The 19,451-nt window shown below is 41.8% G+C and overlaps 5 protein-coding genes across 5 annotated transcripts; 3 read left to right on the top strand and 2 right to left on the bottom strand.

The window, feature by feature from the left end:
* Nucleotides 1-214: 214 nt before the first annotated feature.
* On the bottom strand, nucleotides 215-2,815 carry LOC130690040 (tubulin beta chain). Its single transcript, XM_057513006.2, has 3 exons — nucleotides 2,676-2,815; nucleotides 1,619-1,954; nucleotides 215-1,541 (listed from the first exon to the last, which is right to left on the bottom strand). The coding sequence occupies exons 1-3, from the start codon at nucleotides 2,730-2,732 to the stop codon at nucleotides 588-590; spliced, it is 1,347 nt and encodes a 448-aa protein (XP_057368989.1). The 5' UTR covers nucleotides 2,733-2,815; the 3' UTR covers nucleotides 215-587.
* A 1,425-nt stretch (nucleotides 2,816-4,240) lies between these two features.
* On the top strand, nucleotides 4,241-6,670 carry LOC130690003 (eukaryotic translation initiation factor 3 subunit L-like). The gene is made up of 11 exons (XM_057512959.2): nucleotides 4,241-4,374; nucleotides 4,433-4,632; nucleotides 4,696-4,907; nucleotides 4,974-5,093; nucleotides 5,152-5,261; nucleotides 5,326-5,496; nucleotides 5,557-5,727; nucleotides 5,788-5,934; nucleotides 5,998-6,161; nucleotides 6,218-6,386; nucleotides 6,448-6,670. The coding sequence occupies exons 1-11, from the start codon at nucleotides 4,351-4,353 to the stop codon at nucleotides 6,580-6,582; spliced, it is 1,623 nt and encodes a 540-aa protein (XP_057368942.1). The 5' UTR covers nucleotides 4,241-4,350; the 3' UTR covers nucleotides 6,583-6,670.
* Nucleotide 6,671: 1 nt separating this feature from the next.
* On the bottom strand, nucleotides 6,672-9,017 carry LOC130690012 (3-phosphoinositide-dependent protein kinase 1-like). Its single transcript, XM_057512970.2, has 9 exons — nucleotides 8,752-9,017; nucleotides 8,643-8,685; nucleotides 8,422-8,577; nucleotides 8,099-8,344; nucleotides 7,853-8,021; nucleotides 7,675-7,771; nucleotides 7,139-7,618; nucleotides 6,928-7,080; nucleotides 6,672-6,865 (listed from the first exon to the last, which is right to left on the bottom strand). Exons 1-9 carry the CDS (start codon nucleotides 8,845-8,847, stop codon nucleotides 6,773-6,775), a joined length of 1,533 nt encoding a protein of 510 aa, XP_057368953.1. The 5' UTR covers nucleotides 8,848-9,017; the 3' UTR covers nucleotides 6,672-6,772.
* Nucleotides 9,018-9,077: 60 nt separating this feature from the next.
* LOC130689897 (mitochondrial Rho GTPase-like) lies at nucleotides 9,078-12,150 on the top strand. Its single transcript, XM_057512839.2, has 11 exons — nucleotides 9,078-9,300; nucleotides 9,514-9,577; nucleotides 9,638-9,866; nucleotides 9,926-10,027; nucleotides 10,111-10,318; nucleotides 10,385-10,505; nucleotides 10,596-10,788; nucleotides 10,864-11,130; nucleotides 11,202-11,417; nucleotides 11,493-11,689; nucleotides 11,769-12,150. Exons 1-11 carry the CDS (start codon nucleotides 9,111-9,113, stop codon nucleotides 11,896-11,898), a joined length of 1,917 nt encoding a protein of 638 aa, XP_057368822.1. The 5' UTR covers nucleotides 9,078-9,110; the 3' UTR covers nucleotides 11,899-12,150.
* A 491-nt stretch (nucleotides 12,151-12,641) lies between these two features.
* LOC130690252 (uncharacterized) lies at nucleotides 12,642-19,451 on the top strand. The gene is made up of 4 exons (XM_057513258.2): nucleotides 12,642-12,759; nucleotides 12,819-14,104; nucleotides 14,176-14,569; nucleotides 19,045-19,451. The coding sequence occupies exons 2-4, from the start codon at nucleotides 13,979-13,981 to the stop codon at nucleotides 19,137-19,139; spliced, it is 615 nt and encodes a 204-aa protein (XP_057369241.1). The 5' UTR covers nucleotides 12,642-12,759; nucleotides 12,819-13,978; the 3' UTR covers nucleotides 19,140-19,451.

Below are 19,451 nucleotides of genomic sequence, written 5' to 3'. Positions count from 1 at the left end.
GGTGGTGTTCCAACAACTCCCTACTTTGCTCAGTAAGGGAGTCGTCTACTACACGCTTTATTCACGTCTGAAATATGACTACGTAGGTCATTAGGCTTTCCATTTGTGGTTGGATACTTAACCTACAACCGAAAATAGAGATTAATTTTTGCAAATCCGCGCGAGAGCTTAAGGCGTAGTGATGGTGAAATAACCAAGACAAATGATTCAGTAGTGACTTTGCTAACCTTTTATTTTTATTTTGTTCAGATCGGTTGTGCGGAGATGAATGTACACAGGGAGACAGCCCAGACGAAGGAGATCAGATCTGGATGGTTTCTTAAGAAAACAAAACAAATGAACGTAAAAAGAGAGCGAGGAATGTGGTAAGACACGAAAGTGTTGCTACTCGGTTCTCTAAAAATGGACGAAACAGTCAGGAAAGCCAAAAAAGAATACGGAAGCGAAAGACATTTCAGTTTAGAAAATGAAAGTGCACAGACATCGGCTGGACTAAAGGGCGGTCTGAGAGTGCTGAAGATGGAAAACGTTTTTCTCCCTTATGTTTCGGCAGTTCTTCCAAGGACGGAAAGGGCAGAATTGCGTTTTTAGGCGGCGTCCTGGTCGGCGTGCTCACCATCCTCTTCGAAATCGGCTTCGTCGTCAGCGGTGGCTTCTTGGTATTGTTGGTATTCGGAAACGAGGTCGTTCATGTTGGACTCGGCTTCCGTAAACTCCATTTCGTCCATGCCCTCGCCAGTGTACCAATGGAGGAAAGCCTTACGACGGAACATAGCAGTGAACTGTTCCGAAATACGCTTGAAGAGCTCTTGGATGGCGGTCGAGTTGCCAATGAAAGTAGCCGACATCTTCAAGCCGCGAGGAGGAATGTCACAGACGGCTGTCTTGACATTGTTGGGGATCCATTCAACAAAGTACGACGAGTTCTTGTTTTGGATGTTAAGCATCTGCTCGTCGACTTCCTTCATTGACATGCGACCGCGGAAGATGGCTGCTACAGTAAGGTAGCGACCGTGGCGAGGGTCGCAGGCGGCCATCATGTTCTTGGCATCGAACATCTGCTGTGTCAGCTCGGGAACAGTCAAGGCGCGGTACTGTTGGGATCCGCGTGCAGTGAGAGGAGCAAAGCCAGGCATGAAGAAATGAAGACGAGGGAAGGGCACCATGTTGACGGCCAATTTACGCAAGTCAGCGTTGAGTTGACCGGGGAAGCGAAGACACGTGGTCACGCCAGACATCGTGAGCGACACCAGATGATTCAAATCACCGTAGGTAGGTGTCGTCAACTTAAGTGTGCGGAAGCAGATGTCGTAAAGAGCTTCGTTGTCGATACAGTAGGTCTCGTCGGTGTTTTCTACCAACTGATGGACCGACAAGGTGGCGTTGTAAGGTTCAACGACAGTGTCGGACACCTTGGGCGAAGGAACCACAGAGTAGGTGTTCATGATGCGGTCGGGGTATTCTTCGCGAATCTTGGAGATGAGCAAAGTACCCATGCCCGATCCGGTTCCACCACCAAGAGAGTGAGTCAGCTGGAAACCCTGTTTCACGAGTCAACAAATTCGTTTAGATTTTTTTCCCTTATAAAATCCTGTCTTTTTAAATTAAGTTGTTTTACCTGAAGGCAGTCACAGCTTTCCGCTTCTTTACGCACAACATCCAAAACAGAGTCTACCAGTTCTGCACCCTCGGTGTAGTGACCTTTGGCCCAGTTGTTACCGGCTCCACTTTGGCCAAAGACAAAGTTGTCAGGGCGGAAAAGCTGGCCAAATGGACCCGAACGGACAGAATCCATGGTGCCAGGTTCCAAATCCACAAGAACAGCTCGGGGCACATATTTGCCACCGCTGGCCTCGTTGTAGTAGACGTTGATGCGTTCCAGCTGCAGCTCGGACTCGCCGTGGTAGGTGCCATTAGGCTGGATGCCGTGCTCGTCAGAGATGATCTCCCAGAACTATTGTTTTATAGAAACGGAAAAGATAATTAGAAAGAATTTTAGTTAAAAAGAAAAACCAACGAGTTTTTAAGTGGCTCATGTAGGATAGTACACTACACCTAGGGAGGAACCTGCTAGACAACCCATCAGCAAGGGCGCTGACTCAGTTAGATGAGGGGTCGAAAAAGGTTCGGGGAGGGGATGTCGTATCACATACAATTGCTCCATCAAATTGAGTTCACATCTGCCACATGGGTTACAACATTAGACTAGGGGAGAGAATTCACAGTTGTTCTGTCTTCAAAGTTTATGGGCTTTAACCTCATTTTTATTTAGTTTTTAATATCAGTTATCACGACTTCACTATCCGGTCTAAAAAGTCCCCATCGCCAACACGAAAAGACAAAAAAAAATTTATTTTTGTTTTCCTTCGTGTCGTAGCTGTTATCTTACCGGTTACTTTACCCTGAAAGCCTTGATGGATGCATAAAGCACTTCACGATGATTGGCTACGAATTGCATGCCACCAGCAACTGCGCAAAAACGCCATATCCTACCGCATCTCCAGTTTTTCTTTTTTTTTTGCAAATCTTTAGATGGCGGGTATTCCCATCAACAAAGAAAAATGGCGGAGCCCCGCCAAATAGCCATAGAAAATCGCCCTGTTCACCGGTCTTTTTCTCCCAGCGTTTAACGGATAATTCAAAACACTTGACACAAACAGAATTCAAATGTTTACCTTTGCTCCAATCTGGTTGCCGCACTGTCCAGCTTGAATATGAACGATTTCACGCATTTTCTGTTTCGAAGTAAAATTGAAAGAGAAAAACTCTTAAGTCTAACGGTTCAAGTCGCTCGGGCGCTTCAGTCCTCTGGAATGATGTTCCATCAAAAAGCACAAGACTTTATAACTTTCGAAGGAAGGGGGTATCGTTTTGCCCTTGGGTGCAGTGGGAGGGCTTGATGCGTACTAGAAGCGTTGCTATTGGTCCACGCTTTCACTGTGCAAGCCATTCCCTTATTGGGCGATTTCAAATTTATGCCAGGGAAGAAAAGCCGCGCATCTAATGTCCATTTCAGTTAGACGCAAAGTTTAGATGCTTCTGAGTTATATAATTTGCACATTAAAAACCGCAAAAAATAAGTATTACGTAGCAAAGCATGACGTCGTAACGTTGTCCGGAGTTGACTGCGTGAGTTTCGAAAGCCAAGGAATAACAATTGCATATCTTATTGACTTTGCAAAGCAGCCAAAGATCGTTTTCAAATACCGTTGCATACAACTTTCTTTTAAAACATTAATAAAAAAAATATGGTTGAGTACGAGCTTGTTTTTTTATATCCTTGCCACGGTTAGGACGCGGTTGTAATGCTGCCAAATTTCAGTGCATACCAATTCACTTGCAATTTTTTCCCCCACAACTTTTTGAAACAAAACAGTGCCTTTAATAATCATTAACTAGCCCACCAGAGTGGTTGATTACATCTTGCTTAAATGAATTAGATATCATGGTTACATGATCCCACCAAACACTTACAACAAACATGGCGAATAATCACCATGACAGCAGCATACCGGTGAATCACGCGACATAGGGCGATCCAAAAACAAACTCCCAATTCTGGCAGACCACTACCAGACGCGATCAATACTCATGTGTCTAGACAACCCCTGCAATTCGCCTCGACATTTTTTTTAATGGTCTTCGGAAGTACATCCTAAATGTATCTACTGTGCTGCATGATATCCCCTACAAAGGATACAATCGTACTTTCTATAAAGGTTTCAGAATTATTCGGTAAGTTATTTTATGAAACACCAAACATAAATCTTCCAAACTGCTTTCACACACATGGCATTGAAGATTGAACATGGAGGGTGCATAGCGTTCTAGCAATACACTTGCAAATTATTATTTTTTCCTCAACCGGGAAAAAAAATTTCTTGTTCGAGAAAATCTTTATTCTGCAATAGTACGTATGAGTTGTGTTCTGTTGCCTCAAAACCTGTATCCTATTTTCAATATACAAGATTCTACTAATATTCAACATCAAGTGATCGATCCTTAGAACTTCAATAGCTGTAGTGACAAACTATCACAGATTCACAATTTCAAACCTACTTCAGGTTGCACTGCTAATGGCAACGGGGACGTATGGCAGCAAGTCTCTCTCTATGGTTCATTGGTTGCCTGCTCCTTGCTTGCCAGTTGCCAGTTTGTACTTCATGAGGGCGCTGCGCGCTGGAAAAAGCCGGCAAATGCGGCAATGCAGCGCCGACACTTACTGTTTTTCTGCATTGGAGCAACTCTAAAATCGAAGGAGTTGTGATACTCGTGGAGAATCTTTTCCTTTACAGTATTCTCAATATTTCGTTCTAAATTTCAGTCAACTGTTATTGAAAGCTCACCAAGATGTATGCCGAAGAATTTGATGATGTAAGTTGACAGCATTGTCCAAATTCTACATACATTGCTGAACCCTTTTGATCTATAGTACGAGTATGAGGCCGAAGTCTACGAACCCACCGGGGATCCGCGTCTTGATGCCGAAAATGAGCGATACACTGGATATGGAAGTGCTCCACAATATGCTCAGTATAGTATGCCAGAAGTGATCAAGAAATTTATCATTTACTTCCGTGAAATGGTCAACTCTGGAAAGTTGTATGAAATCCAGAATGTCTACGAAAATACGTAAGTCCATTCCTCCTCGTGTCATGAGAAGTTATATCAGTTTTTGCTTAAAATGCCATTTAGGTTTCCAAAGTTAACTGAGGAACACTTCAAATCATCTCCATGGCCAGATGCTGATGAGGTTTCTCCTCTGGTGGATGATGATTTACCTTTCCTTATCTTGTACAAGGAACTCTATTATCGTCACATTTATGCACGAATTCAAGGAGGACCAACAATTGAGCAGCGTTTTGAATCATATTATAACTACTGCCAACTTTTCAATCACATCTTGAGTAATCAGTAATGTTTTCGTGTTTTCTGATTGCTAACTAATACCAAGTTTATCTGAAATTTGGCAGGTGCAAAGAGTCCAGTGGTTTTGGAACTTCCCCATCAGTGGCTATGGGAAATCATTGATGAATTTGTCTACCAATTCCAATCCTTTGCTCTTTTCCGTTGCTCTCTTCACAAGAAATCAGGTAAATCCTTTCTTGTTCCTTACCGTGTTCTATTTTTTCAGCATTTTTTGTTTTGCAGCCGAAGAACTAGAATTTATTAGAATTAACCCAACACTATGGAACATTCATTCTGTGTTGAATGTGTTGTATTCATTGGTTGATAAGTCTAACATCAACCAACAGTTAGAGGTAAGAACTAACAAAACACCAGTTGTCGAAATCACGTGTTGTGACAAAACCGTTCGATTTTCAGGCCTACGCTAAAGGTGAAGATCCCGACACCGTAGCAGGAGAATTTGGTCGCCGACCCCTTTACAAAATGTTGGGTTATTTCAGTCTTGTCGGTTTGTTGAGACTCCACTCATTATTAGGAGATTTCTACCAAGCTGTCAAGGTTCTTGAAAACATGGAGCTCAACAAAAAAGTAAGTCCTGAGCAAATTTTGCAACAATAATTTGATGATTGTTAAATTATCTGCCTATAGACTCTATACTCTCGGGTACCTGCATGCCAAATCTCGACCTACTACTATGTTGGTTTTGCTTACCTGATGATGAGGCGGTATGCCGATGCCATTCGTACGTTTTCACATATCTTGCTTTACGTCCAGCGCACCAAGCCGCTATACCAGGCTAAAACGTACCAAAACGATCAGGTTAATGAATTTTCCGGAAGAGAAGTAAACCAGCGTTTCATGTCCATTTTCTATATATAGATTAACAAACAAACCGAGAAAATGTATGTTTTGTTATCAGTTTGCCTCGTTCTTCATCCCCAGCGAATTGACGAGTCCCTCCAGGCAGTGCTAAGAGAGAAGCCTCATGCCGAACGCATTGTGCGAATGCAAAAGGGAGAACTTCAAGTATGTGCTAACTAAACTATAAAAAAAAAAATAGCAACTAACAGAGTTTTTTCCATGGGATAGGAATTCGAAAACGCTTTCGCGTTCGCTTCACCCAAGTTCTTGTCTCCCGTTCCTCCACCCGTGGAGGCACCACCTGCTGATCATCGCCGTGAACCATTTCAACAGCTAGCCAAAGTTTTCATGGATGAAGTGCAACAGCAACTCACCTTGCCCACAATTCGAAGGTACGTCATTTCATATTGATAGTACATGCGAAAATTAAAAGGTTGTTTCCATCTAGTTATCTGCGTTTGTACACTACTATGCCTGTGGCCAAAATGGCGGCTTTCTTGGAAATGCCAGAGACGGAATTCCGCACTCATCTGTTATGCTTTAAACATAAGATGAAAAACGTCGTATGGACCAAGGGCACTTCGGGATTGGACGGTGAACTGCAATCGGGTTCTGAGGTTAACGAAAATTCTATGTTTATATGATTTAGATTTTACGTTTTCGTATCATCTATGTTAGGTGGATTTCTATATTGACGGAGGAATGATCCACATTGCCGATACAAAAGTAGCTCGCCGCTACGGTGACTACTTTATTAGGCAGATCCACAAATTTGAAGAAATTAACCGCGTATTAAAAACACAGAAACTTTAAACAAGTATCGGGGATATCCATTCCTTTGAATATTTACGTTTTACATCTAATGGTTTTCAAAGGCGGAATACATAAACTAAAGGAGGAAGTGTGATTGTTGGATTGTATTCGAACACACAGGAACATTAGTAATTTTCAACATATATTTTTTTATCTTTACAAGATTAATCTTTTACCATTCCGTTTATTTTCAATCGTAGTAATGTTTTCGAACTTCTTCTAGTGCTTTACACCATTCTAATGCAAAACCTTCAGGATCTTCAAGGTAGTATGTCCTTCCGGGCTATGGAGTAGACATCAAAAATTGTTTGACGGTTGGAATCGTTAAAGGTAAAATGCATTTACCGTATGAATGTGGAAGTTTTTGAAATTTTTAGGCTCGGCCTTCAGAGTCAAACCAAAGGGAACTTGTCCTTTTAGTACCATATTAGATGGGTCGACATAGTACAGATTTGGTCCAGTTGTCAGTAAAAACATTCTTCGACGAGAAAAAAGACCCTAAAAGAAGTTGTTAGAACAATAACTTACTTTGTTGGCACAATACCGGCATATTTACCTTTCGCTTGTCAATCAATCCTTGTTTCAGAATGAGCTTTTTGTCGACCAGATTGTGCCACTGCGGTTGCGTTTCTTGTTGCTGAAGTAGTCTGGCTTGAAGTTGTTGTTCGTTTGCTGGAAAATTAATCAAGCCTTTCTTTATCGGTTGAGAAAGCACATTAACGCTGCTGGTTGAGGTTAACACGTCTTTAGAAGGCGCTGGTGCGGAATTTCGGCTTTGCTCTTTAGTCTCATCGTTGAGCTGAAGACCTAGCAATTTACTCAATTGTTGTCCACTGAGGCCTGGTTCTGCACCTAGGAACTCGGACGGATCACTTGTTTCAGAAGCCAATTCTGCTACATCTCTGCATTTAGTTGGCCAAGGAGGTGTTTTCAGATAAAGTGTGTCAAAATCTACGGACTCGAAAAATTTATGGCTTTTGATTGAAGGGTAGCCACCAAAATCTTGCGCTCCAAGCCTTTCTTTTGAATCTATCACCTAATGAAGAGTAAAACTTATTTTAAATACTAAGTTAAATAGTACAACCAACCAACCAGCAACTTTGAAATAAAATCTTGGGCAACGGACGGGAAGAGAGGAGGGTATTCGAATTCGAGCTTAAGAATTTTCTGGAAGATGGCATATTCACTCCTTATGACAAAAAAAAGGGCGAGAAAATATTATAGTAGCATTGTTTCCGTTTCAACTGAAAAAAAAAGGAATCACACAGACCTTGCCTGAAACGGTGGATTACCCTCTAACATTTGATACAAAATGCAGCCAATCGCCCACAAATCCGATGCTGGAGACGACCGCTTGTCAGTTAGAATTTCGGGTGATACATATTGAGCAGTTCCAACAAAACTGCTACGCCGAGCAGTGCCGTCAGAGTTCTCGGTTTCTATGTTGAAAAAAAAAAGAATCAATTACATAATGCTCTCCTCAACAATGCACTCCTTACTGATTAAAGATAACCACCTGGTAAAAATGGTGGTTGAGGTATGATCTTTGCTGAACCAAAATCTGTTATGAGAATATGCCTCTCATTTGTTAGCAAAATGTTCTCAGGTTTTAGATCTCGGTGAATGACTCCCAACATGTGCATATGCTCAACTGCATGAACTAGTTCTGCTGTATAGAACTGTGCAACTTCTTCTTCAAATTTTTCTGCTTTTTGAAGGTAAGTCAACAAGTCACCATTTGTAGCACGTGTAAGCACAAAATCTAGATTTGAAAATAAAATTAGAAAAACTACAAAAGAGACAGAGAAGGGGAATAAAAAAGAAATAGAAAGTACTTACACAGTGAATTATGATCCTGAAATGTACAAAATAGCCTCACAAAAAAAGGTGCTGAAGTTTTAGCATGCTTACTCAAAAGCATTAATACTTCCTTTTCTCTCTTAACATATTGCTGTTTCTTTTCCCTTAGAATGTGACGTTTCTCACACACTTTAACTAAAAAAACACAAATGAATTTCAAATGTAAATTTCTGAAAGTTCAACATAAACAAATTCCTTACTTGCAAATTCTTTGCCTGATTGTATGTCTTTCGCCAAATAAACCTAAGGAAATCCAAACGTATATTATGCAAAATTTATGGTGAGAAAACTAGGGCGAAAAGTACTGACGGTTGAAAAGCTTCCATCTCCAAGAACTCGTCCAAAAATGAAATCATTTGGACCTTTTTTAGGAACTGTAGATTGATTGTTTGCTTCACTTTCCATATTTTTGATGCAGCAAGGGATTTGATTCGCAACGTATTCGGATTGTCCAATTACATTCACATAACTCACAGTTTTTGTAAACAAACGGTATTATAAATATTAGAGACAACTCGGAAGCCTAGGCCTAAAAAAGCCTTAAATCTTTCCTGTCAAATAACACCAACGTTGACGACTTGTAGATTGTACCGCTAGGTGGCCTATTATGATTATGAATCAAGCTCAAGCAGACTGCTTGTTAAGCGGTTTCCAACATAAGAAAAAAGATGGGCCCGGTCGGCAGGCAGGATGTTCGAATCTTGTTATTAGGAGAAAGAGGAGTTGGGAAAACTTCACTTATCTTGTCCTTAGTCAGTGAAGAATTCCCAGATATCGTTCCCCCACGTGCCGAAGAGATAACAATCCCCGCCGATGTGACTCCAGAACAAGTTCCAACACATATCGTCGACTTCTCAGGTGTGTTCACGAATTCTTTTAAAACTATTTATCCAGCTTTACCTCGAATGAACCATATAGCATAGCATGCTTTCACTTCAGTTTTTGCCATCCACATGTAACCGACATTGGCAGTCAAGATTGTACTATTTTTTTAATAAGAGGAGCTGCAAGAAATGTGATTTTATTTTCTTTATTTTTTGTTGCTTTATTTTGCACTACTTTGATGAACAGAAAGTGAACAAACTGAACAAGATCTTACCCGGGAAGTCCAGCGTGCTGACGTAGTTTGTCTAGTGTAAGTACTGTCATTTTTCTACTTTCAAACAAATCATAATCCTTGAGATTTTCATTGCAGATACGCTGTTGATGACAATCATTCTTTGCAACAAATCACTGAAAGGTGGCTTCCATTGCTACAATCACTGAGACCAGCTTCCAAAGAAGATGACAACCAAAGTGGAGAAGTTGTGTCAGCAGTTCCAATCATCTTGGTTGGGAACAAGTCTGATTTGCTTGAGCAAGGAAATATGGAGGCAGTGTTACCAATCATGAACCACTATGCAGAAATTGAAACCTGTGTTGAGGTAAATTTTGAAAAGACACCTAGTAAACTATTATCTTATTTTTTATTTCCTTTTTTTAGTGCTCTGCAAGGACCCTTCGTAACATTTCGGAGATGTTCTACTATGCCCAAAAAGCTGTACTTCATCCAACGGCGCCGCTCTATATCGCTGAAGATCGAGAGGTGAGTTTTAATCTAGTTGTGTGTAGGTTCTTTATAGTTCAACCTGCACAACATATTGTACATATTGTTATTTGTTGCTTTAGCTAACTGAAAAATGTAAGCGGGCTCTCCGTCGAATATTTGCCATCTGTGATCGCGACGGCGATGGGTCGTTAAGTGACAATGAGCTTAATGCTTTTCAGCAACGATGTTTTGGAACATCACTACAGAATCGAGCTCTCGAAGATGTACGGAATGTTGTTCGTCGCCACACCAATGACGGCGTCGGGTCCAACGGCTTGACGCTTTCTGGTAATTTTTAGTTCTTTTCGTGAGGTAAAAAATGCATATCCTAGTGGAAATTTCGGCTTTTGAAAGGATTCCTTTTCCTACACCGTCTATTCATTCAACGTGGACGACACGAGACCACGTGGACGGTGCTAAGGAAATTTGGATACGATGATAATTTGAACCTGAGTCGGGATTACTTGCATCCCCCGTGAGTGAGCTTCGCCATGTTTGTCTAATCCGATAGTATAACATTTCATGCCTTTTTCCTTTTTTTTTATTACGTTTACGATGCAAACAGGTTGCGGGTTCCTCCGGGATGCAACACGGAATTTTCTGCATCAGGCTGGGCATTTCTTGTACAGCTGTTTGAGCAACACGACAAGGACAAGGATGGAGCTTTGAACACGGACGAACTCGCATCACTTTTTTCTCCTTGCTCAATAATGCCATGGGGGCAAAATTTAAAGTATTCAGTACCTACCAATGGCCAAGTAATAAAAACCACAATCCAGTTCTTAAAAAACCTTATTTAATAAATTTCTTATGTTGGCATCGTCCTCTTGCAGGGTTGGCCAACTTTAAAAGGTTACATGGCTCAGTGGAGCTTGATGACGTACTTGGACGTCCGGAGGACGTGCGAGTTGCTTGCGTACCTTGGATATCACACTGCTGGCACAGACAATCAACTCTCAGCCATCACCGTCACAAAAGCGCAACGTTCTGGTGGCAGTAAGAAACGCAATACACGTACCGTTTTTATGGGTCATGTCATTGGGCCTCCTGGCGTGGGAAAAACCACCTTTTGCCAAGGATTGCTTGGACGAACCGTCGACGTAAGTGAGAAAAATTTATATTAACATTACTGAAAAACGTTCATTAATATATTTACACATTTGATTTTCAGGAAATTGACACTTCCAACTTGTGGTGTGAGCTGCCTCGTTACGTCGCCCGGCAACTGAGCGTCTATGGCCAGAGCAAGATTCTTCTTCTTCACGACGTTGATGCCCTGGGAGCTGATTCACTCTCCCCACAACAAGTAGCTTGCGATGTAGCATGTCTAGTTTACGACGCCACAGACGAGCACAGCTTTGAACATGTCGCAAGATTGTATCTGAAGGTGAGAGTGATGAGCATAGGATTTTGGGATGGTGCAACTGTAGCATAATGTCGTTCGTTTTGTTTGCAAAAACAGTATTTTGCCGAAACCTCGATCCCTGTGCTTATCGTGGCTTCTAAGTGGGAATCCGGCCCTGTACGTCAGCAATATCTCCAACAACCGGAGACGTTTTGCCGCAAGCATCGATTACCGCCGCCACACGGTTTCAGTGCTAAAGCAGGTCGCCTGCAAAGCGATGTTTACATCAAGTTGGCTACCATGTCGTCTTTTCCGTAAGTTTTTTTCAATTTAAATGAGGAAAAACGGTTGTGGATACAATTGCAGCGGATCGTTTGTCATGCGGGATTTTAGATCATGGAGACCTTCGATGTTGAGTGGAAATTCCAGCGCTGTTTGGATCCGAGCTGTCGTGGGATTAGCAGCCGCCACGGCCCTGGGTCTCCTTGTGGCGCGAACCATTCGCCGTCTCAACATTGGTTGATAGACAAGTGTCTTCTCTCAAATGAACCTTAAGAAGAATTTACCGTTCATAATGAAGCTGCAGTGACAAGTTTTCAGATGAAGATTAGATCTACAAAAAGAAATTCACATAAGAAATTAATAACATTATTCTATGACTGATGCGCAGCGTTCCAGTGTTGTGTAGCAGTAGAAAGTCCGTGTTGTTGGCCACTAGATGGCAAATCTTATTGGGAAAAGTCATTAAATAAGAATTAGAATTCGACAAAGGTGAGCACATTTAAAAACCCTAATTATTTTCTTACGCGCCCCAGATTTGTCCCGTCGAAACGGTTCCATTACAGGGTTATTTTGATGCACTCTCCATTGGAGTAATATTAAACGCACGCTTAACTAACCCGGATGGTAATATTGTTTATTGGCAATCGAAACAGTTGTAAGTTTAAATTGTCCCTCCCAAATTCCTATAGGAAATCACTTCTAATGGTAACTTGCCAGATTGCCTTATTTATCCCTCCATATTTTATGTCGTTCGAGAAAACTCGTATAGAAAATACCTTTTTCCAATGAAGATGAGCTCATTGGCAGGCCAGCCATACTTTACTTATGGATGTGTCATGCCATAACCTAACACACGAAAACGACGCAAGATGCAGCATTCTAGTTCATTTGAGAAAGGGAAGAAACGTACGCAATTCGAAATCCGCTGTAAGTTTATTTATTGCTTTTATTTTTTTTAACCGTTTAAATTCCGTCGCAGCCACGGAGCCAATAAGCATAAGTCTTTTTGATCTTGATGCGATGGTGTAGTGTGTTTGTTTTGATCCGATCTGTGACGCCGTGTAGTGTTCATCTCCAACAACCGATCAGGGACGTCGTACAAGTGCAAAACATCGTGAAGACGTCGAATGGATTTCGTGTTTTTACGGCTGTTTCTCGCAGAGGCCATAACGCATGGAAAGGCAGATTTGGTCCGTGACCGATGAATCGGAAATCCAATCTCGCGAATGTAAATCGAACGGTCCCCATTCCATTCCGTGTTATGGCGATGGCCTTGTATGTTTTAAATGGTTTGGCTGGCAGCTTCTTTTTATTTTCCACACTTTTTGTAGTTTCAAAAAACCTGTTATCAGATTGAGCTTTTGTGTGTATAAGGTCGACCTCGGATGTGCCTCCGACCGCGAAAGATCCACTTGATTCCCGAGAGATGGAGAAATGCGTCTTAACAGGTTTCACACATCTTTGACGCGTGATTTCCCATTCGACCAGGATATGGGAATACGAGCTGCAGAATAAAACCGATACTGCACACTCACCGATAACAGACCTACCCGGATTTCTCTGTTGGAGAAGTGGTACTATCCATCCAATATCGACTCCACGACTTGTGCAATAGACCGTCACTACAGAAGAATTTCGGAGGGAGCGGGCACGACTCAGATAACTCTTCGAATAAACAAATAGGTAGATGGCCGTAAGAAAAAGAAACCAGGTGCTAAAATCCCATTCCTTCAGCCGGCGCGAGAATGATGGGATGGACTCCACCCTAACATAGCGCCAACGTCGGTCATTTGTTTTCCCCCCGAAGTGCTTCGATGCCGCCCCATGTCTCTCGCGCCCATCCAAAAACTCTCTCCGCCGTCGTCGTCTCTCATAGCCTAACATGCCAGAAGAAAAAAAAAATCAAAAGACTTGAGTGGAGAAAGAAAAAAGAGAGAACTAAATCGCCCGGTTCGTTGTCCACGGCTGTAAAGGCTTGAGTGTCTGCTGAGTGCATAGTATACCTGAACTGGACGAACGAGGGAAAACAAAACTATGCCGCCGCCCTACTCCGCCTTATTTTTTTTTTATTTTCCCCTTTATCTACTTTATCTTCTCTCTATTCTCATATAAAATGAGTTGTGTGATATTGAGAACTTTGAAAGACTGCTCGATGGCTTCAGTCGATCATCGGCCATGAACGTCGGCGGGAGACTTGATTGGCCAGTCCTCGAAAGTAAAAAGTGATTAATTGCGTCTGCTTTATTATCGACAACGATTTTTAATCAACTGGTTCGTTAGTGATTAAAAAAAAAAGAACGCTCGGGAATAAGTAAATAAAAATGACGGCAATGCCGAGGAAGATAGCTACAGGTTATTCACAGATATTCGGGTTAGTGTGGTTAGTTCTTTTCTTGCTAATTAGCTACGGTCACGCAACAGGTTTCTTCTGTCCTAATGGTGAACAGGTCAGTTATACAAATTTATTTATTTTCTATTTTCTCCATAAATTAATCTGTTTGTTTTTTTTCAACGACAGTACGAACGGCATTTGAACGAGTTGTTGAATGACAACGACTTCATTTTCAGCGGAACGGTTGGAAATGTAACCGACGATGGACGATTCATCGTTATCCGAATCAAATCGCTATTCAAAGGCGTATGGAAGAATCCCGATATCACTTTATTGGCCAATCAGCCGTTTGAATCGTCATCGTTGTCTTTCATCCCGCTGTCGGATACGAAAAAGGATACCACCCGCTGGCTGCTGCCTCAACGTTCTCAAGTCGGCTGCTTTGCATACGGACCTACCGAATTGAGGCAACGGGATTCGCGGGTCTTTTTCGCCCGAGTCTACGGTTTTTCCGTCCTTCTTCAAACTCACATCCAGCTCACCAAATTCATCTTGATGAAACTTCGGATTTTAACGCTGAGTAAGTGCCCCCCATCCACCTATTTTTTAATTTTATTTTGTTAATTGAATATGTGTTAGAAATCGCTCCTCTTGCTCGGCTCTCCCATTCCAAGAGTTATGCATCCTAATCAAATTATGCAATCGAGAACCTGTCTAGTCACGATTCGGGGTTAAATTTGCGCCTTATTCTTGTCTCTACATGGCTATGTTCCGTGACTGAAATTTTTCGGATAATTTTTATATTGGCACTCCCATTTACCGGGGTCTATCGCCACGACATCGAATAACAGCAGCGGGATTCCATTTACATGCGTTGCCAACGCCAAGATACCTGTGATTTGTTCCAGGGCTTCAATTAACCGCGTTTCATTTGGCGGCTACATCAGACCTTATTCGTCCTCTTTCAACCGCTTACTCTATGTTCATTCCTTTTTTGTAGTTCCTTCTTTACCTTACGTCGTTTCTTTTTCTTTATGCCAAAAAAATGGTTCGTGACACGTTACGGGTGGTCCCTCTTTTTTTCCTCAGCCGCCGTTTGAACGAATTTATTTCAATTTTTGTGGGCCCCCTTTTTTTTTTTCTTTTTACACGAAGAAAAGAGGGTTTTATTTATATATCGAATGTCTCAATATATTTCACCTTACACTGCGGGGTTCTCGAATAAGGGGATAGGAATGAACTTAAAGTTCGAGAAATGGAATAACCCTGCACGAATAAGTGGCATTCAGCGGTAGACGGGAATATCGTAAAAAAAAAAAACGAAGTGAAAAAAAGAGGAACGACTATTTCTTTTCTTGTCGTTCTCCCTTTGATCGCCCTCTACTTTATTATTTTCTAGATCTCTTTCTTTCCTTTTTTTTTTTGAACGTCTTTTATGACGCTTTCTTTTGCAACGAGAGGCGCAATGCGTATTGTTCCACGGCGCAAAGTTGGTATTTCTGCGAGTACGATTTCTCAATTCAGCTGTGCGTCCAATTCTTTGGCCATTATTCTTTTGTTGTGTTGTCGAACACAATCAGAGACACCTTTCTTCTATTTTATGGCGAGGATATCGCGGCAAGTACCTGGCCGAGTGACGAATATTCCTAACCCGTCTGTATATCTCTCTCGCCACTTAAGTCGAAAAGGTCGGATCGTTGGTTTGCGAACGCCTTGGCCGAGAAAACGAGGCAGAGAGTTACGGTCTCCGATCATTTTTACGACTTCCCATACGTTCTATATAGAGGCACACACACACGAGTAAGAAAAAGAGGCTTGACAGCTCCGACATATCAGCTGCAACCTTCTCAGGTGTAAAACTATTTCCCAAACGTTTTTTTTTTTTTTGAACAAAAAATGAGAAACGGTATTCTAATAAAAAAAAATAATAAATCCGTATAGAGCTCTTTTCTTTTTGCCTCGAAAATTCCTGTTTATTGAAACGGGAATCGGTTAGCTTGCCATTGTCCCATCGTGTAAGCTCCCGTCGTAATTCAAATACTTAGCAACTGGCGGGGAAGAAAATAATGCGCTCCGGACGTGAAAGGTCGCAGTGTATATTTTGTTTTTTCTTCTTTGCGTTTCTTTGCTTTTCTATCCCGCACGATATATTCAAACGACGGCTCGTTGCCTGTTGCGCTCACCCCACCCAGGTGCTCTATCCGTAAATCGTCTTTTATGATCGGAATCACGGCGGATCACGGCGACCGCCGCGCACCGCGCCGTCGTCCTACGCCAGTAAATACACAGACGCGGTCACAACACGTATAGCGTGCGTGTATATTTCGGGCGTATGTTTTCTAGCAGGCCATGCATCAGGAGAAATCCTTTTGAGAAGGGAAAAAAAAAGAATTCGAAGAAGCCAATAAAACAGGGAGAAAAGGGAACCTGAATAAATAAATAAATCCAAGCAACCGACACCTATTCCGACTGAAAGTAATTAAAAATTGAGCCTGCGGGCGACTGAATAACGAGTAAGAGACTATTTGACCTCTCAGCGACTGTTCATTTTCCCTTATGTGCTTCACCATTTCCTTGATAAAAATAGCCTCGTGTCACAATTTTGTTTACTATAACCTAGGCTGACTAGTTTGTGGGAAATTGTCGTCCTTCTTTGAAATTTATTTTCAAATAAATATGCATTCTTGGGTTTGCCGGCTGATCGTGCCTTTGAAAAAAATATCCGACGATCCCAATCAGGTCTTCTATTCATTTTCGGTGCTATTTTGCTATTGAGCTGGAGAGATCGTAATCAAAATCCACCGTCGACAGACCCAGTCGGCTATTGTTGGTGATTGTCTTTCTTCTTATAACGGATGAGGTTGAACTTATTCATCCGAGTGATCGACTGGAGTACGCCGGTCGCTACTTTATCGCTTACCACCATCGAAACGTGGCCGTTTTGAAAACACACAACCCCAAAATGCGTGTCGTGTTGTTGTTTTTATTTCTCTCGCCTTGTTGTGCCTCTCAAATTCGATTGGGATTTTTTTCCAGCAACCGGAGTTGTTTTTCTATGGGTCTTCTTTTTCCCCAATCCCAACCGACAAAATATCCTGCCAAGCAGCTGATCGTCCGTGACGATGATTTCCATGATGACAGGCATCACCTGTCGACTTGGCACTGATGGCTCAGTTGAAGCTTACAGAGAAGAGGCGAATTTGGGTTTCGCCCCTTGTTTGTAAGACTTTGCGGCAACCATACCTTGACAAATATCTCGTTTTACCGCTGTCACCAAGAATTTTGTTACCAACGCAATGCAGCCATGTAATTCTATCGTTCATTGTATCCCAGTAAAGGGAATTAACTCTCGGCTAATCAGCCACCTTTATTAGGAATTCTATCAGAAATTTTCCCCAAAAAATTCTGAAAAAAAGGGTCTTTTAATATCGTAGAAGCAACAAAGTCCCGACTCGACTGACAACAAACAATAAACCCATATCGGGCCACGAAATCGTTCAACCACCCGTCGCTGTTTCCCTCAGTTCGTTCAAAAAGAAAAAGGTTTTTTTGTTTATCGGAGATCATTTCTCTCACGCAGAGCGAAAAGTTTTCTTTTTTTTTTTTTTTTATTCCTTTTCAATCAACGAGCTCCATCGGGACTCATTAGTCTCAAGGAGGGGTTGCGTCTTCACTATCGAAAAAAAGCCGCCTATACAATCGAAGAAGGGCTCGTACATAACACGCTGGCCAAGATGAACTCGTCCCCTGATGTTGGGCTTTTTTTTTTCAATTCCAAACGGCTTCGTCAGTGAGTGTCAGGGAATTTAATGAAGGACTGAGGTTCTTTTCTTTTTCCCACGTGTGAGATAGAACAATGTGCTTACGCATGGCGTCACAAAACATTGGCTCCAACAAGAAATTTCCGTTTTTTTTTTTTTACTATAAGCCTCTTTTCGTCCTGTTTCTCATCGTAAAGGGTGGAGTTTTTTCCCTTTTTTTTATCTCTCTCTTACACACGGGTGTTTTTAAAAAAAAACCTTCTTCTTGCTATGCCTTTCCAGACTGACGTTTCTTTCTGATTGAATCGCTTCATTCATCTGTCTCATTAAGCTGTCGATAGGTCTCTATTAAGATGAGTGCTATCGACAAAGCCAAGGCTACCTTGAATCAAAGTACCTTGGTCTACTTATTCTTCTTCAGACTGAATTGATGTGAACACCTTCTACGGCATCAGGTCTCCTATAGTTTTGTTAGCTATTTCCTCCGAGGGGGGAAAAAGTCACGTTCAATCGCTTTCATTTTACAACCTGAACGTTTTGGGATATGGGCGATTTCATTTTTGGTAGTGGTGTCATAAACATCTTTTTCGTTTTACAACCGGAATCTTTCCTATTTTTTTTTTTTTTCCAAAGACGAAACGGACCATCGTTGTTCTCGATCAATGGTAATCAGGTCTTTAGATGATGGGACGCCCTGGACAATCAGGGCAAATCATCATCCCTCCTCCAATATTACATCCTTGATCAATCATCTAAAAAAAAAAAATAAATTTTTTAAAAGAGGTAAGAGCCGTAGGAAAGAGAGACCAAAAAAAAAAAGAAAGAAAGAAAACAAAAAATTTTTTTTAGTTTCTTGCATGGTGGTACACTACACACCCAAAGCAAAACCCCAATGGCCAACACAACTTAACAGGGGGTGGGACACTCTATTTTCTTTTCTTTTTTCCTAGTCAGAAAGAAAAAAAGAAAAATTATTTTTCTTTTTCCCTGTTTCTCTGCCTGCCTTGTGTGTGATTCTTCATAGGCACCCAAAGCAGCCAGAACCACTGATTTACCGAGTATTGGGCATCGATCATTCGACATTCCAACAGAAGGCGGGAGCGACGTTAAGTAGGAACCGAGAACCTCGTTGGAATCGCTTGGAATGTGGCACATAAAAACAAACGAGTCTAGTAATATGCAGCGCTGACGTGAACTAATAAAACCAACAGCCCGTTTTTACAGCTGTGAATATAACCTGTAACTGCATTTCCACCGTCTATCTAAATTTGAATGTAAATTTCACGACGAGTAGCTGTCGACCATTTGGCAACTGGCAGCGGTGGGTGTCTCTTACGAAATATGATGAATTGGCAATACCGCAAGACGACACGCGACGAGATACTTTAGAAACGATTAGTTATTCTTAATTTGGCTTCGTGAAATGATGTATTGGCAACATTCGAATCGTCATCCATCAGATGCGTGCTTGGCAATCTGCAGTGGTGTTTGAGATGAATTAATTAAACTAAAAAAAACCTTACACGACTGTGTCTCGTTTCCTTTTGGAAAAGAAACTTGTTGATCTGTTATCACCCGAGAAAGGTGTGATGCCATGTCCGTCGTTCGTTAGTGAGTCAACGTGCAGCAGACTGGATTGATTCCAGGGAAACAAGAACTGCCGTCGAACATCCCAAATCTGGCGATCTCGAGACACCACCA

The sequence above is a fragment of the Daphnia carinata genome, chromosome 7 (assembly GCF_022539665.2).
Source record: "Daphnia carinata strain CSIRO-1 chromosome 7, CSIRO_AGI_Dcar_HiC_V3, whole genome shotgun sequence".
NCBI classification, from domain to species: domain Eukaryota; kingdom Metazoa; phylum Arthropoda; class Branchiopoda; order Diplostraca; family Daphniidae; genus Daphnia; species Daphnia carinata.
This window is presented reverse-complemented; position numbering and strand designations above follow the sequence as displayed.

Excerpts from the sequence above, each read along its gene's own strand:
- LOC130690040 (XM_057513006.2), bottom strand. The coding sequence starts at position 2,732 with ATGCGTGAAATCGTTCATATTCAAGCTGGACAGTGCGGCAACCAGATT. Across the intron at positions 1,955-2,675 it reads GCAACCAGATTGGAGCAAAG|TTCTGGGAGATCATCTCTGA; the intron begins GTAAACATTTGA and ends ATAAAACAATAG. Across the intron at positions 1,542-1,618 it reads AAAGCTGTGACTGCCTTCAG|GGTTTCCAGCTGACTCACTC; the intron begins GTAAAACAACTT and ends CTCGTGAAACAG.
- LOC130690003 (XM_057512959.2), top strand. The coding sequence starts at position 4,351 with ATGTATGCCGAAGAATTTGATGAT. Across the intron at positions 4,908-4,973 it reads ACTTTTCAATCACATCTTGA|GTGCAAAGAGTCCAGTGGTT; the intron begins GTAATCAGTAAT and ends GAAATTTGGCAG. Across the intron at positions 6,162-6,217 it reads ACCTTGCCCACAATTCGAAG|TTATCTGCGTTTGTACACTA; the intron begins GTACGTCATTTC and ends GTTTCCATCTAG.
- LOC130690012 (XM_057512970.2), bottom strand. The coding sequence starts at position 8,847 with ATGGAAAGTGAAGCAAACAATCAATCTACAGTTCCTAAAAAAGGTCCA. Across the intron at positions 8,686-8,751 it reads GAGATGGAAGCTTTTCAACC|GTTTATTTGGCGAAAGACAT; the intron begins GTCAGTACTTTT and ends GGATTTCCTTAG. Across the intron at positions 7,619-7,674 it reads ATTTTATTTCAAAGTTGCTG|GTGATAGATTCAAAAGAAAG; the intron begins GTTGGTTGGTTG and ends ACTCTTCATTAG.
- LOC130689897 (XM_057512839.2), top strand. The coding sequence starts at position 9,111 with ATGGGCCCGGTCGGCAGGCAGGATGTTCGAATCTTGTTATTAGGAGAA. Across the intron at positions 9,301-9,513 it reads ACATATCGTCGACTTCTCAG|AAAGTGAACAAACTGAACAA; the intron begins GTGTGTTCACGA and ends TTTGATGAACAG. Across the intron at positions 11,418-11,492 it reads TCGCAAGATTGTATCTGAAG|TATTTTGCCGAAACCTCGAT; the intron begins GTGAGAGTGATG and ends TTGCAAAAACAG.
- LOC130690252 (XM_057513258.2), top strand. The coding sequence starts at position 13,979 with ATGACGGCAATGCCGAGGAAGATAGCTACAGGTTATTCACAGATATTC. Across the intron at positions 14,105-14,175 it reads TCTGTCCTAATGGTGAACAG|TACGAACGGCATTTGAACGA; the intron begins GTCAGTTATACA and ends TTTCAACGACAG. Across the intron at positions 14,570-19,044 it reads ACTTCGGATTTTAACGCTGA|CTGTCGACCATTTGGCAACT; the intron begins GTAAGTGCCCCC and ends CACGACGAGTAG.